This window comes from Alexandromys fortis, unplaced genomic scaffold (assembly GCF_014885135.2).
Source record: "Alexandromys fortis isolate MF-2015 unplaced genomic scaffold, M_Fortis_MF-2015_v1.1 scaffold_340, whole genome shotgun sequence".
Taxonomy (NCBI): Eukaryota; Metazoa; Chordata; class Mammalia; order Rodentia; family Cricetidae; genus Alexandromys; species Alexandromys fortis.
In genome coordinates, this window is record NW_026068213.1 from 425,408 (window position 1) to 437,876 (window position 12,469).

At 44.1% G+C, this 12,469-nt stretch overlaps 1 protein-coding gene across 1 annotated transcript in view; it reads left to right on the forward strand.

Annotated features, from left to right (window-relative positions):
• The first annotated feature begins 2,129 nt into the window (after window positions 1-2,129).
• Ptchd1 (patched domain containing 1) overlaps window positions 2,130-12,469 on the forward strand; it is a 48,531-nt gene continuing 38,191 nt past the window's right edge. The window contains exon 1 of the mRNA XM_050130350.1: window positions 2,130-2,480. Within this exon, the coding sequence (XP_049986307.1) occupies window positions 2,130-2,480 (351 nt within the window). The remainder of the gene's footprint in view (window positions 2,481-12,469) is intronic.

Consider the following 12,469-nt stretch of genomic DNA (forward strand, 5'->3'; position numbering starts at 1 on the left):
AATGCCTTTTTCAGTCGTGTTCTCCCACTCCTGCCGAGCTCACTCGTGTGTCTGCCTGTCTTTATCTCACCCTCTCTCTCTCTCTCTCTCTCTCTCTCTCTCTCTCTCTCTCTTTCTTTCTCTCCCTCCCTCCACCCCTTCCTCCCTCATTCCCTCTCTCCCACCCAACCTCCTTCCTCCTCTTCCTCCTCCCCCACTATTCTCTCTTCCCGCAGCTTTGATTAATATGCATGTCCATGCTCAGTAGTATGTGCCACACTCAAGGGACCGCGCCTCCCGCCAGCGGCCAGCGACGCTTCCCATTCGACCCTTGGCACTTAGAGGTCGAGCAGACCGTCCAGAGCTGTGGGGTGGGCAGACCAAGCTGTTGGAGCTGTGAACCTGAGGACCCCTCTTTGTGCTCTGGTTACCAACCCAATCCTGGCGGGACAGGGCGCCTCAGTAAACCCAGACTCCGCGGATCTCACTCGGTCTGCACGGACGGACCTAGGGGCTCAGAGCGCGCAAAAATAAAAATTAAAAAAAAAAAAAAACGCGCTAAATTGTACCTGTGCGTGGCCGTTCCCGCCGCCGCTGCAGGTCTATCCCAGGCCGAAGCCGGCGCCCGCCTTCTCGGGGAAATCTCCCGAGGGGAAGTGCGAGGGGAACCACAGTGGCTGCCAGCTAGCTCATGGCTCGCGCGCACACGCACAAACCCAACTTTGCCAAGCCTTCAGAGCCCCTCGGGCTCCCCCGCGCCCCCTGTGGCTCGACATACTCAGAGACCAGTACATCTCCTGATCAGAGATAAGGGTCCCCCTACTCTCACGCTGTGGCTTGTGGAGGAGGAGCAGGTGAAGTGAGGGAGAGAAGGGGGTTAAGTACTGACTCCTGACCAGCCTTTCTAAACAATCTACACCCTCGGGGGGCGCCCGCACCAGCTCTGCCGCACCAGATCCCCCAGACCTGCCAGTGACGACAGAGAGAGGAGGAGAAGGAAGATAAAAGGGGGCAGGATGGAGATAGGGAAGCCTGGCGACAGACTCTATGGACTGACAGAGTGTCATTATCAGCACTTTTTTATTGGGGAACAGGGTAGGAAGGGTGGTGGATGGATGTTTAGCAGAACTGTCCTGTTCAATCCACTCTGGAACGACCCAATTTGGGGCTCGGGAGAAAGATTGTCCTCGGACACATTTGGGGATGGATTGGCTCCAGGCGCGCACTGGTCCCCTGTGGTGCCCCTGGAACTGCAGTGTTGGGGCGATCTTAAATGGCTCTTACTTGGGAGGAGGCGTGATTTCCACGCTCGAGCGTCTCGGTTCCCCACCCCCTCTCGGCAACAGCCAGTGCGAGCCACCACCTGAGCCTGGCAAGAGCTGGGGCGCACTCAGTCCTCAGCCAGCTTCTTTCCTTCTCTGGAGAGACTTGGCTGGAAGCGGGTCTGCCCGACATACCCATTCTACCCCCTAACGGGAGAACTCTTTTACTTTTTTTTGTTTGAAAAATTCGGGCCATCTCTTTATTTATCTCTGAGTCTCCCGGGAGGAGGCCGGGGTGGGGGGTGCTCCTGGCCCGCCAAGCCGGGGGAGGGGGAGCGCGCTGAGAGGAGGGGACTGGGTGTAGCCTGGAATTCTCCGTCCTCGTGTTCCAGGCTGGCGCACAGAGTCTCCAGGCGCTAGCGCCACCACTGCCGCCGCTCCCCGCGCCATCCCGTCGTTGGCTTCGGGGATCGGGTGAGTGGGGTCATGACGTGCCGCGGGGGCCGCTCCCAGCCCCGCCCGCGCTGATCACGGACGCGGCAGTGTCGCGCTTCGCCCCCCGGGCAGGGAGGCAGCACGGAGTGGGGAGGGGGCCCAGGGTAGGGCGGAGTGGGAGCAGCGCAGAGACCGCCAAGCTGGGGGGCTCTCCGGGCAGGCGCGGCTGCGGGCAGGAGGGCGTGTCTCCAGCCCGAGGGGACCCTCCCGAGGCGCGGCGCGGGACTCCCCCATGGTTGTGCCGCGGCTCCAGGAGAGCTCAGGGTCTTGCCTCCGCCGCCGTCGCCGCCGCCGCGGGCGCCACCACCACCACCGCCGCCGCCGCCGCCGCCGTCGCCCTAGCCCGCGCCGAGCGTGCGCCTCGCCCTCCTCCCGCGCCCGCTCTGCTCTAGGATGCTGCGGCAGGTTCTGCACAGGGGCTTGAGGACGTGTTTTTCCCGGCTTGGCCACTTCATTGCCAGTCACCCGGTCTTCTTCGCTTCGGCGCCGGTGCTCATCTCCATCCTGCTCGGCGCCAGCTTCAGCCGCTACCAGGTCGAAGAGAGCGTGGAGCACCTGCTGGCGCCCCAGCACAGCCTAGCCAAGATCGAGCGCAACCTAGTCAACAGCCTCTTCCCGGTCAACCGCTCCAAGCACCGGCTCTACTCGGACCTGCAGACCCCTGGGCGCTACGGCCGGGTCATCGTCACCTCCTTCCAAAAGGCTAACATGCTGGACCAGCATCACACGGACCTGATCTTAAAGGTGAGAGCAGGGCGGGTGCGGGCAGCCCCTGACGGGGCGACTGCGGCGGCTGCCGGGCTGGCTCCGCGCGGAGTCCCGGCTGAGAAAACCGCTTCTGCTATCCCAAGCGGTGGTTGCCGCAGGGGCTCCCCTAGACTGTGCGTCCCTAGGCAGCAGCCTGGAGTCTCTCAGACTCCAAGGCATGGAGCGTCCGGTCCGGGTCCCAGCTGGGCCCTGCCCTTACTGCCTCTGCTGTCACCCCGCAGCTGCTGCAACAGTTGGGGCGGCGGCGGCCACAGTGCTTTAGTCAGTGCGCTTGTTTTGGTCGCAATGGGCTTGGGGGCAGGGAGGCTTTGGGGATAACTGGGCGAAGAAGTGGAACAAGAGAATACATTCAAGAAAGTCCCGCTACTTGAGAAGAAAATACTATGCAGGAGGAGGGAGGTGAGGTTCAGAGATTCCATTCCCCTATTCTCATTTTTCACCTCCCTTCCTCTAGTCCCCCCAGACAAAGTGTTTTGGGAAAGGTTACCATAGCTTGAAAGTAAGGAACAGAGGAATGTGAGTTGGCATGGTAAGAAAAATAACACCCACCCACACTCAACCAAAAGTGCAGTCCCTAATGACGACCTGGCAGCCACCAGCCCACTCCTCCCGGAGCAAGGTAGCCATGTCTGGGTTTGAGAGAAGGAAAATGGTGCTCGCAATTCAGTTATTTCATCTTTCATAGTATTTTCAATCCACTTAAATGCAACTTCTTTGGGAAACGAGAGAACAGGTTGATACACTTTTATTGGGGTTTATTTGAACGCGTGGGTGAGGGCCAGATCCAGAGGCCGGAGATCAGGAGCCAGGATGTGGCCCTGAGAACATCACAGAAACACAGAACAGAAACTGCGTGTGCCATCCGTCTGAGGTGGGAATTGGATGTGAAAAGTGAGGCTAATGGTGATAACTTTCAAGAAGTTCCTAAGGAAAGCTGAGGAGTGATGACTAGAAATGGGAAAGTGGAGAGACCATGAGTGAAAACCAATTCAAATAAAATAAAAGTGAGGCTGTTCTATCTGAATCTAGGTGGAGACTGTGAGGTTTGTTTACTTCAGCTTCTGCTCTGGGGAGGGCAGACAGGAACCAGTCCCAGTTGAGATGCCAGAAGAATGGTGGAAAGTGTTGGTTTCCTGTGGGGTCTCTGGGAATAGTGGAAGGTTAGATTCTTCCTTCTGCCAATGGGAGTCTGCTAGTGAGCCTGGGGAAATCTTTACTCTGTCTCTTCCTCTCCAGGTAACCATGTGTCCCTAGAGACAACCTCATTTTCCTCTATAATTTCCCTCTTTGTTTGTTGACTCGCTACCCAGCAGCAATTAGTAAAGCGGGCACTATGGCTGGGGACAGACTGGAATTAGAACATTCTCACATCGAGTGGCCTGTGGTATTTCTAATGACACACGAATCACCGCACATATTCAGTTATTGCTGAGATGTTTGCTTTTTCTCTGAGGTTGTTTTTCAACATCAAAGTGGGCTTTCTTTTTCTCAATACTTCAGAGCATATATTGTAATATACATAAATACTGTTATTAATATCTTCTCAAGAATGTGTGAGTAGAGCTATCTCAAGCTTAAGGAAACTAGAATGTAGCAAATCTGGCCAGTTGGAAATGCTTCATCTTTTTTTTGTAGAACTACCAAGTTATGTTTCTCCTTGAATCCCCCCACCAAGATGTTTCCATTGGTTTTTTCTCCCTCTCTAACAAACTACCATGCCACTGTGACAGACAGTCACCAGTTACATTCACTGTCAAGGTTAATGAGACATCATCAACAGACATATCAGATATTTTGCAATTATATTCTTTCCGTTTGCTTTTGATTGGTTCAAAACAAACAAACAAAAGCATATAATAAGAAGACTGAATTGTTGAGAAACAGGCTGGCTTTGCCTGCATGTCACAGAACAGCCTTGAAATCATTGCACAGTTTCTAAAAAATGGGATGCTTCTTCATGGTTTAGGTATATGGGTAACAAAGCAAAGCCAAACAGTGGTCATAAACTCATTTCCAGCTGATGGCTCTCTAGTCAAATCAGTTCGTACAGCTTATAAAAATGCATACTTATGAAACATAGGGAATTGCCTTTGATTTTAAATTGGATATACATTTCATTCTTTATACACTCAACTCAAACCCTATTTTTGGTAGGTCTAGAGCAGGGGGATAGGAAAATGGCTCTTCAGTAGTCATGGCAATGTAAAGTGTGGGAGTAAGCACTCCCCCCACCCGTTTTTTCCACTTAGAGACATGATGACTTGTCCTTTCCAAGAGGTATTGGGAGTGAAAGTGTTACTGTCACTGTCACTGCTAATGTATTTCCCATACTTAGTTATTAGCATCCAGGACAGCCCCACAGACATTTAACATTGTACACTATCCTTAATAGCCCCTGTGCATTTTAGAGCATCTCTTTTGAAGTTAAATGAGTGGGCAGAGCTTGAGCAGGGCTTGACTTTTCTGGGTACTGCCAAACTGCAGGAAGCAACTTGTAGGGGATGCATAAGGCACTTCAAGCATAATGTTTTTCTCTGCATAATTCTATTCAATGAAGGATATTGTTCTTCATGTATTAGGACACCTACTTGCTGAACAAAGAGAGAGAGAGAAAAGGTAAGAAGAAAAAAAACATAGTTGAGGTTGGCATGACAAAAAAGGTTGACTTTTAAAAATGTAATTGAGAGAATAACAGGGAAAAGTCTGTTTGAAAATCACATTAATCTTGGTTCAGAGGTGCTTTTTCAAACTCGTGTAAATGATACGATTATGTTACTCTGACACTGTAGTAAAGAATTTGACTCCATATTGTGTAGGAGATGCCTTTCCCCAGCAATAGTTTCCTCTGAAGGCTGCAAGGCAAGGTTATGAGTTTAGGCAGAAGTGGATAGAGTCCAGCTATGTTAAGGATGCCTTAGCAGTTCATTTTTGAACCCCCTCAAATAAACATTGATTTTTAAAAGTCTTTATTTTACTACACAATTACATTTGGCTCCTTATCCTTTTTAACAGAAAAACAACAATGTTCTTATCAGCCGGTTTAAAAGTAAGACTTCACGGACTTTATGGATAAATATTTTCATGATTATATAAGAAGAAATTTTAGAACACCCTATTGTAAACTAATCCAGGTTATAGCCAAAAATACGGGATTTATCCTGAAATCATCCATGCAGAAAGAAGAATTAGTATAGCTGAGTCCTCAAGATGTTCTTGCCATCCTTGCCCTGCTTACAAGTTGTAAGCATGTCCTGTGTGTAGGGATATTGAGATAGGGCTTCTACCACATTACAGGGTACAGACAGGGTACTCTTTAAAATTTAACTGACTTATCCATGAAAAAAATACAAGGACAGAACAGGAACACAGATTTGAACTTATATCCTAGTGTTCTTTTCCTGAGATTGCCTTCCATTAAACTGTCTTTCATATGATAAACAACTTCAATGATTTTTTTAAATGAACATTTTAGAATTATCCCAATGAAATATATTTGACCAAAGTCTTATTTATATCCCCTCTTCTACTGTTGCTCTAATTGGATAACAAGGTTATTTTCTTGGCTACTTTTCTCTGGTAGATAGATAGATAGATAGATAGATAGATTCCAAATACCCAAAATAAAACATTATTTTTAATTATCAATGTATTAAAACATGGAAGATAAACATGGCTGTTTTCCTGATAAAGTACTTGTTCTCTGGCAGGGTCCAGGCACATTCTATCTTTGGTCACCCACAGTCCCTAGCAGATACTTGATTGGTGAATAGACCCTTCCTTGCTTACTAAAGCATTTATGCAATAGGTAAAGAAAAATTCATAGAGGCTACCTTGAAATGTAACTTCAAAACGATGTTTCAATTTTTATAACTTTATAGGCAGTTCTCAAAAAAAAACAGCAAGTTTTCTTCATTAATAACCTCTACAACCATATCAAAACATATTTCGGTTTTCAAATTGATTAGGAGAATTTCCTTTCTATTATATATTATGCCCACATCCTCAAAGAAACCCCACAGGATATTTAATTCCATACCAGAGAACAGACATATTCTCACTAAGAATGTGGTTTTTCATTTACTAGGGAATCTCATTTGGTTCAAATATTGAGTTTCCATTTCATTTAAGCTCTTTGTGTTTAAGTACATTTGATAGAATTAAATTACAAACAAGATTAATAGAATTTAACTTAGAGGTATTTGATTCCAGCATTCTGAGAAGGTCAACACATTTACTATCTTAAGGTAATAAATCCTCTGCTAGCTAGATAAAGTTTCCAGCTTATGGAAATTACCAAAAGAAATTTTAATCTATATTTTAGCTAAATAGTTTTTACACTTAAAAATGTTTTCAACAAGACAAAACAAAATATTGCCAGGAACTGTGTGGGGTCCGTTGTGCTTAAAATACCATCTGATTATTTACATGTAAAGTTTCTACATAGTAGTCTAAAAGTTTAACATTGGAGTCATTTCATGATGTCAGTACTATTGAAATAACTCATGAAAGAATATTTCTCAACTGGAGATAACTGTGCCCCCACAAGGGGACAGCAAAATATAGTGATATTATTTGTTGTTATTATTATTATTTGTTATTGTTGTTGTTGTTGTCATAATGATGGCGAAAACATTGTGCCATTGATAATGGGTGGGTAGAGGCCGGAGACAGTACTGAGAATTCTATAATGCACCGTGTAATAACCCTCCAAACAAAATATTATCTGGCTCCAAATCACAATTGTGTAAGGTTAGAAAATTCCTTCTCTTCATATGTTTGTATTTATTGGGACCTTTTGTCAACTATTCTGATTAATGGGAAAAATATCAAAGAGAAGTTCATACACAAATGTCTTGCTGAAGATTGGGGATCAATGCTCTGACGTGTGAATTGGTGCTCTTGGACAGTTGGGCAGACACCCGGTTTTCCGGTGTAGTCTTCCTAAGATGTTGTTATCCTGCTCTCTCCCATAACTTGATCCCTTATAAATTAGACCAGCTGAAGAGGAACCGAGACACTGCATATAATCTAACTTCTTGAAAGGCAAATCTGTGGACTTGATACCAGCCTTTGAGACTTGGCAGATAGTAATATGCCCATTACCAGTGTGCCTGAAGCTTCAATCTATAGCACTTGCCCACTTAGAACAGGATTTTTCCGACTGTCTGTAAGACCCCACTGTGAGTGCAAATCTGTTGAGAAGACAAGCAGGCAGCACTTTGCTGCCTGTTCCAGCTGTTCTGCAAAAACTACAAAAGCAGAGCTTCATCCAAGAAACATCCAATCAAAGATCCTAGAGTTTGGAAAGCACTGTAAAGGTCATCTCAACAGACAGATTCAGGGATCTGCTCTTAGCACCTCTAGGTGTCTTGTTTGGTGATAGGTCCTGTGAGGACACCCTGGGTAGTACAGTTCTTTCTATGAGTTATCCAGGTGGAAGACATTCTATGAAAAATCATTAAGTTCAAGCCTGAAAGAGCAGCATTTTTGCATTTGTTCAGTCAATGAATTGCCTTGTACATGCTATTTTTGCACTAGGAAAAAATTAAGAGACTGAAGACATTTGATTCTCATATCATGGGAAGTATACTCAAATAGCCTGAGTACAGTCTCACTCTGTGTTATCTGACTTTTAAGTAAACTACATTTGAATAGTTAGTATCTCAAGTGCCCACCCTACTTTTCTCATTTCAATTTGAGGAACATTACAAGACAAGGTGGTGCATGCCTGTAATTCTAATACTAGGGAGGTTAAGGCTGGAGGTTAAAGAATTCAAGGTCCTTCTCAACATTGTGCTGAGTTAGTTGGAGGCCAGTCCAGTGTATATAACACCCTGTCTCAAGAAACCAACAGAGATTTTTAAGAACAATCATTTGCTCTCCTCATGCAGGTAAGCATTTTGAACCAATTTTGGTGATTATGTGAACCTAAATTGACTTTTCAATATAAATCCGTAAGAGAAAACCTAAGTTTTAAATCACTCCTAGGATTTTAGTAGATTCCACAAGGAAGGATAGATATTTCTTCAATAACTTCCCAAATGAACCTTTAAGAATTCACAAGACAGACTTCACGGAACTTTTAAGCATTTAACTGCCAAGCCCTTATGATAAAAAAGAAGGGAGTTAAGTAAAACAGTTTATTTTCCTCTTGAGGTTGCAGCATTCCTTGGAACAGAAGCTAGGGAAATCTGAGGCGATAAACTTTGACTTGGTGGGATGTGCCATCTGGTACCTGATTTGGGGGCTCAGTATGGGCCCTGACTGAGAAGTGAGATAGGCTTAAAGTAGACCTTTGATGTCACCGGCTTGGTAGTATATCTCAGCCAGCAGGCCTGTCTGCAGCACTGCCTGTGTCTCTGCTACATACCCGGAAGGCCAGAGAACTACGGAGGTATCCTGCCAGAGTGATTTAATGACCAGCAGGGGAGGTGAGTAATCTCTAACCTTTAAAACAAAACAAAACAAAAGGAAAATCAACCCCAGTTGTTACTTCATGTGAGATGCCCTGAATGATATATCATACATGTTGTGTCTTTGAGTTCACAACTCATATTTTGAGCAAAATGGGGCAACGAGGGACTAGAGAAGCTAATTTGTATATTAGTGTTCTCTCAGAAACTCTCTAGCAAAGGTTGTCTTTGGTATCTTTAAAAACCCAACTGTTCAACCTCTCAGAGGCAGAGGCAGAGGCAGGTGCATCTCTGTGAGTTCAAGGGCAGCCTGATCTACATAGTGAATTCCAGGATATCCAGGACCATATAGAGAACCTGTCTCAAAATAAAACAAAACAAAATTTAATTATTCAGTCTTCCACTTTAGATTTAAGTCGTGAGTTCTAAGTACAGTCAAGATGAGAATTTATTTTAGTTTAAAGCTACTTATCATGGGAACTGCAATTAGAAAATGTCAATAGGGGAGTAAGAAGAAAATATAAGGAGTAAGAGGAAGCCGGCCAGAAGGACGTTATCAAACAAGTGTCCACTGTGGGCACCCCAATCAAATTCTCATTAGCCAAGTCAGTGGAAAATAGTGTGTGAAAAGCTGGCTCTTTATCCTCCAGTTCCAATTCATTGATACACCTACATACAGGAATAATAAATTATAGGCATTTCTACACGTAGAATTTTCCCCCACTTCTAATTATTTTAAAATCTCAATAAAGCACCACAGGTGATTGCACTAATTGACTTTGACATGTAGAGACAACTGTAAGCTGAGAGAACATGGCTAGGGCCACAAGAGCATCTGTCCTGAGGTCTAATATCTAGCCAGAGTTATGCATTTAGGGACTTAGGGTCCTGTTCCTAGATGATATCCCTCCTTTCACTCAACTAAATGACTGTAACCTCATCTTCATGAAGCTTAGAGTCTTGAGACAGCATATCTGTTAATTCTCCAGTTTTCCAAGAACTACCAGATTCTGAATAGATGATTCCAAACAGGGCTTAGCACAACCAGACAATGCGGCTTTAGTTGCTGAAGTGACACATCATAATGGCTCATGTCCAGCCACACTCATTATGAGCTCAAATGTCTGTAGGGCTCCAGCTAATATCCAAATCTTAATACATTTTTATGGTTCTCCCTAGAATTACCCTTCTCCCTTTAAAATCCATTTCTCATACCTTCTACTTATGAGGCTTTCTCAGATTCATGGCTCCTTCTTGTCCTTAAATCTGCTTGACTTGCACTGGCATCCGTATTTCATTAATGCTGAGTAGAAAACATTATATAATTTTCTGTATTTTCACGATACTTTCTCTAGGATGCTGATAAATATCTCCTAGATGCTAGCAAAATGTGTCATGTGAATCAAGTATTTAATAATTAAATTATTGGCAATTGTTGACTTAGAGGATAGACAATGTTTTCTTCTTTCCTCTTGATTTATTTAGGTCAAAGAGATTTTCTATATGTGATTTCTTTAGGTGACTTCATTTTTCATCTCTGACAAACCGTGATGATAAGCATCTATTCCACTTCCAGATGGCTGAGGAGGAATCCTTAGAAAATTAAACTCCTTACCAACCTCCTCTGATTTGTGTTCAGTTTGGGAAGGTATAAACTTCAACACTAAAAAATGTATTCCCATGGAGGAGGCAGTACACTCTGCAGTTCTCACCAGTATCTTAGAAGTCAATTGTTCACTCTATAGAAGTCCTTTTTTTTGCGGCGGGGGGGGGGGGGGGGGGCTGGAGTAAGTCTCAATATATTGGCCTCTCTCATACTCAAACACAAACATGAAATTTTTTTTTCAAAATCTGGGACAAGTGATTTTCCTAGTTATAGCATTGATTTTACGGAGATCTGCATTTCTATGTTACTTCTTCTTACTCCTCTTAAGAGTAAATCAGGACAATGGGAAATATTGATCACAGGGATGAACTTGAAATTTTATGATACCATTACAAAAATCAAGATGTACTCTGACAATTGAATAAAATCTGTAGGACTTCCAATTTTTTAGCTTTGGAAGTAAATACGCTTTGTGTATTCCTTGATGCTCTCTTATCATCACTACTGCCAAAGCTTTGTCAATTCTGAATCACGCAAGAAAAAAACCTACTCTGTTATACAGCTACCAACTTCAATGCTCAAACAAACTGACATTTAATCCCTTGATTTTGCAAGTTTGAGTTGTTGGCTTTTGGTTTTGCTCTTGTGGTTGCATTGCATATGGATATGTGATACATCGAGTAAAGTTTACTTGATTGCACTCAGACTTTTTAAAAAATATTTTTATTTATTTATGTATTTATTTATTTATTTATTATGTATATAATATTCTGTCTTTATGTCTGCAGGCCAGAAGAGGGCACCAAACCCCATTACAGATGGTTGTGAGCCACCATGTGGTTGCTGGGAATTGAACTCAGTACCTTTGGAAGAGCAGGCAATGCTCTTAACCTCTGAGCCATCTCTCCAGCCCCCTGCACTCAGACTTTTTAACCAGCATACACACATCACCTGGGACCTTGTTAAACTATAGGTTTAAAGTATAGATTCTGATTCAGTGGTTTCTGGAATGGGGCTTGCCAATCTGCATTTCATTTTTTTCTTTGGGGGTATTTTATTGTTTAGATAATGGTCTCTCACTTTAGTCCAGGTTACTACAGACGCTAGGCAATGATTCTACCTTAGCCTCAAAAGTGCTGTGACTACAAGCCTGAGGTACCATGTCCAGCTTAGTCTGCATCTCCATCAAGTTCTCAGGCAATGCTGATGTTGTTGGTCAGCAGATCACAGTTTGAGTAACAGGGCTTAGATTTAGCTTTTGTAAATAGAATGATTTTTGAATCAAAAAAGCCAAGTTCACGCTCCCATTCTAACATTCTTCTAACAACTTTGCGTGTGTGCACGTGTGTGTGTGTGTGTGTGTGTGTGTGTGAGAGAGAGAGAGAGAGAGAGAGAGAGAGAGAGAGAGAGCATGTGTGTATGTGTGTGTACTTTGGACAAGTTGCTGAACTTCCTTTCATTTGTATTGGGTACAATGGCATCTTTTTTACCCATTTAAAGTAAGGCTACAATGAGATAAATATCTGGAAACATTGTGTAACCATATCCCCCTGTAGGGTGTGTGATTTTATTACTATTTGCTTTTTAAATGGCTTTTTTTCCTTATATGTGCCAGCTCTTCGAACATGATTACTGCCTCTTGAGTAAATAGACAATGCGGTTTTTCTTTGATCCAAAAGGCAGTAATTGGTGCTAGATCCACATCCTCAATACTCAGATTGGCCATGTATTGGTCTTTAATGACTCCAACCGGGTCATTATAGATGATTGAATTTATCCCATTGCTGAGCAAGCAGCAACTTCTACCCAAAGTTCTTAAGCAGGCAGAGCTGTTGATGAGGTTGGGTGCTTGGAATTCCAATTCATCCAGGTAGTTTCTCTGGGCTCAGAACTCCTCCTCTTCAACCTTAATAGGTGCTTTGCACACCAAAGGAAACCTTCAGTTC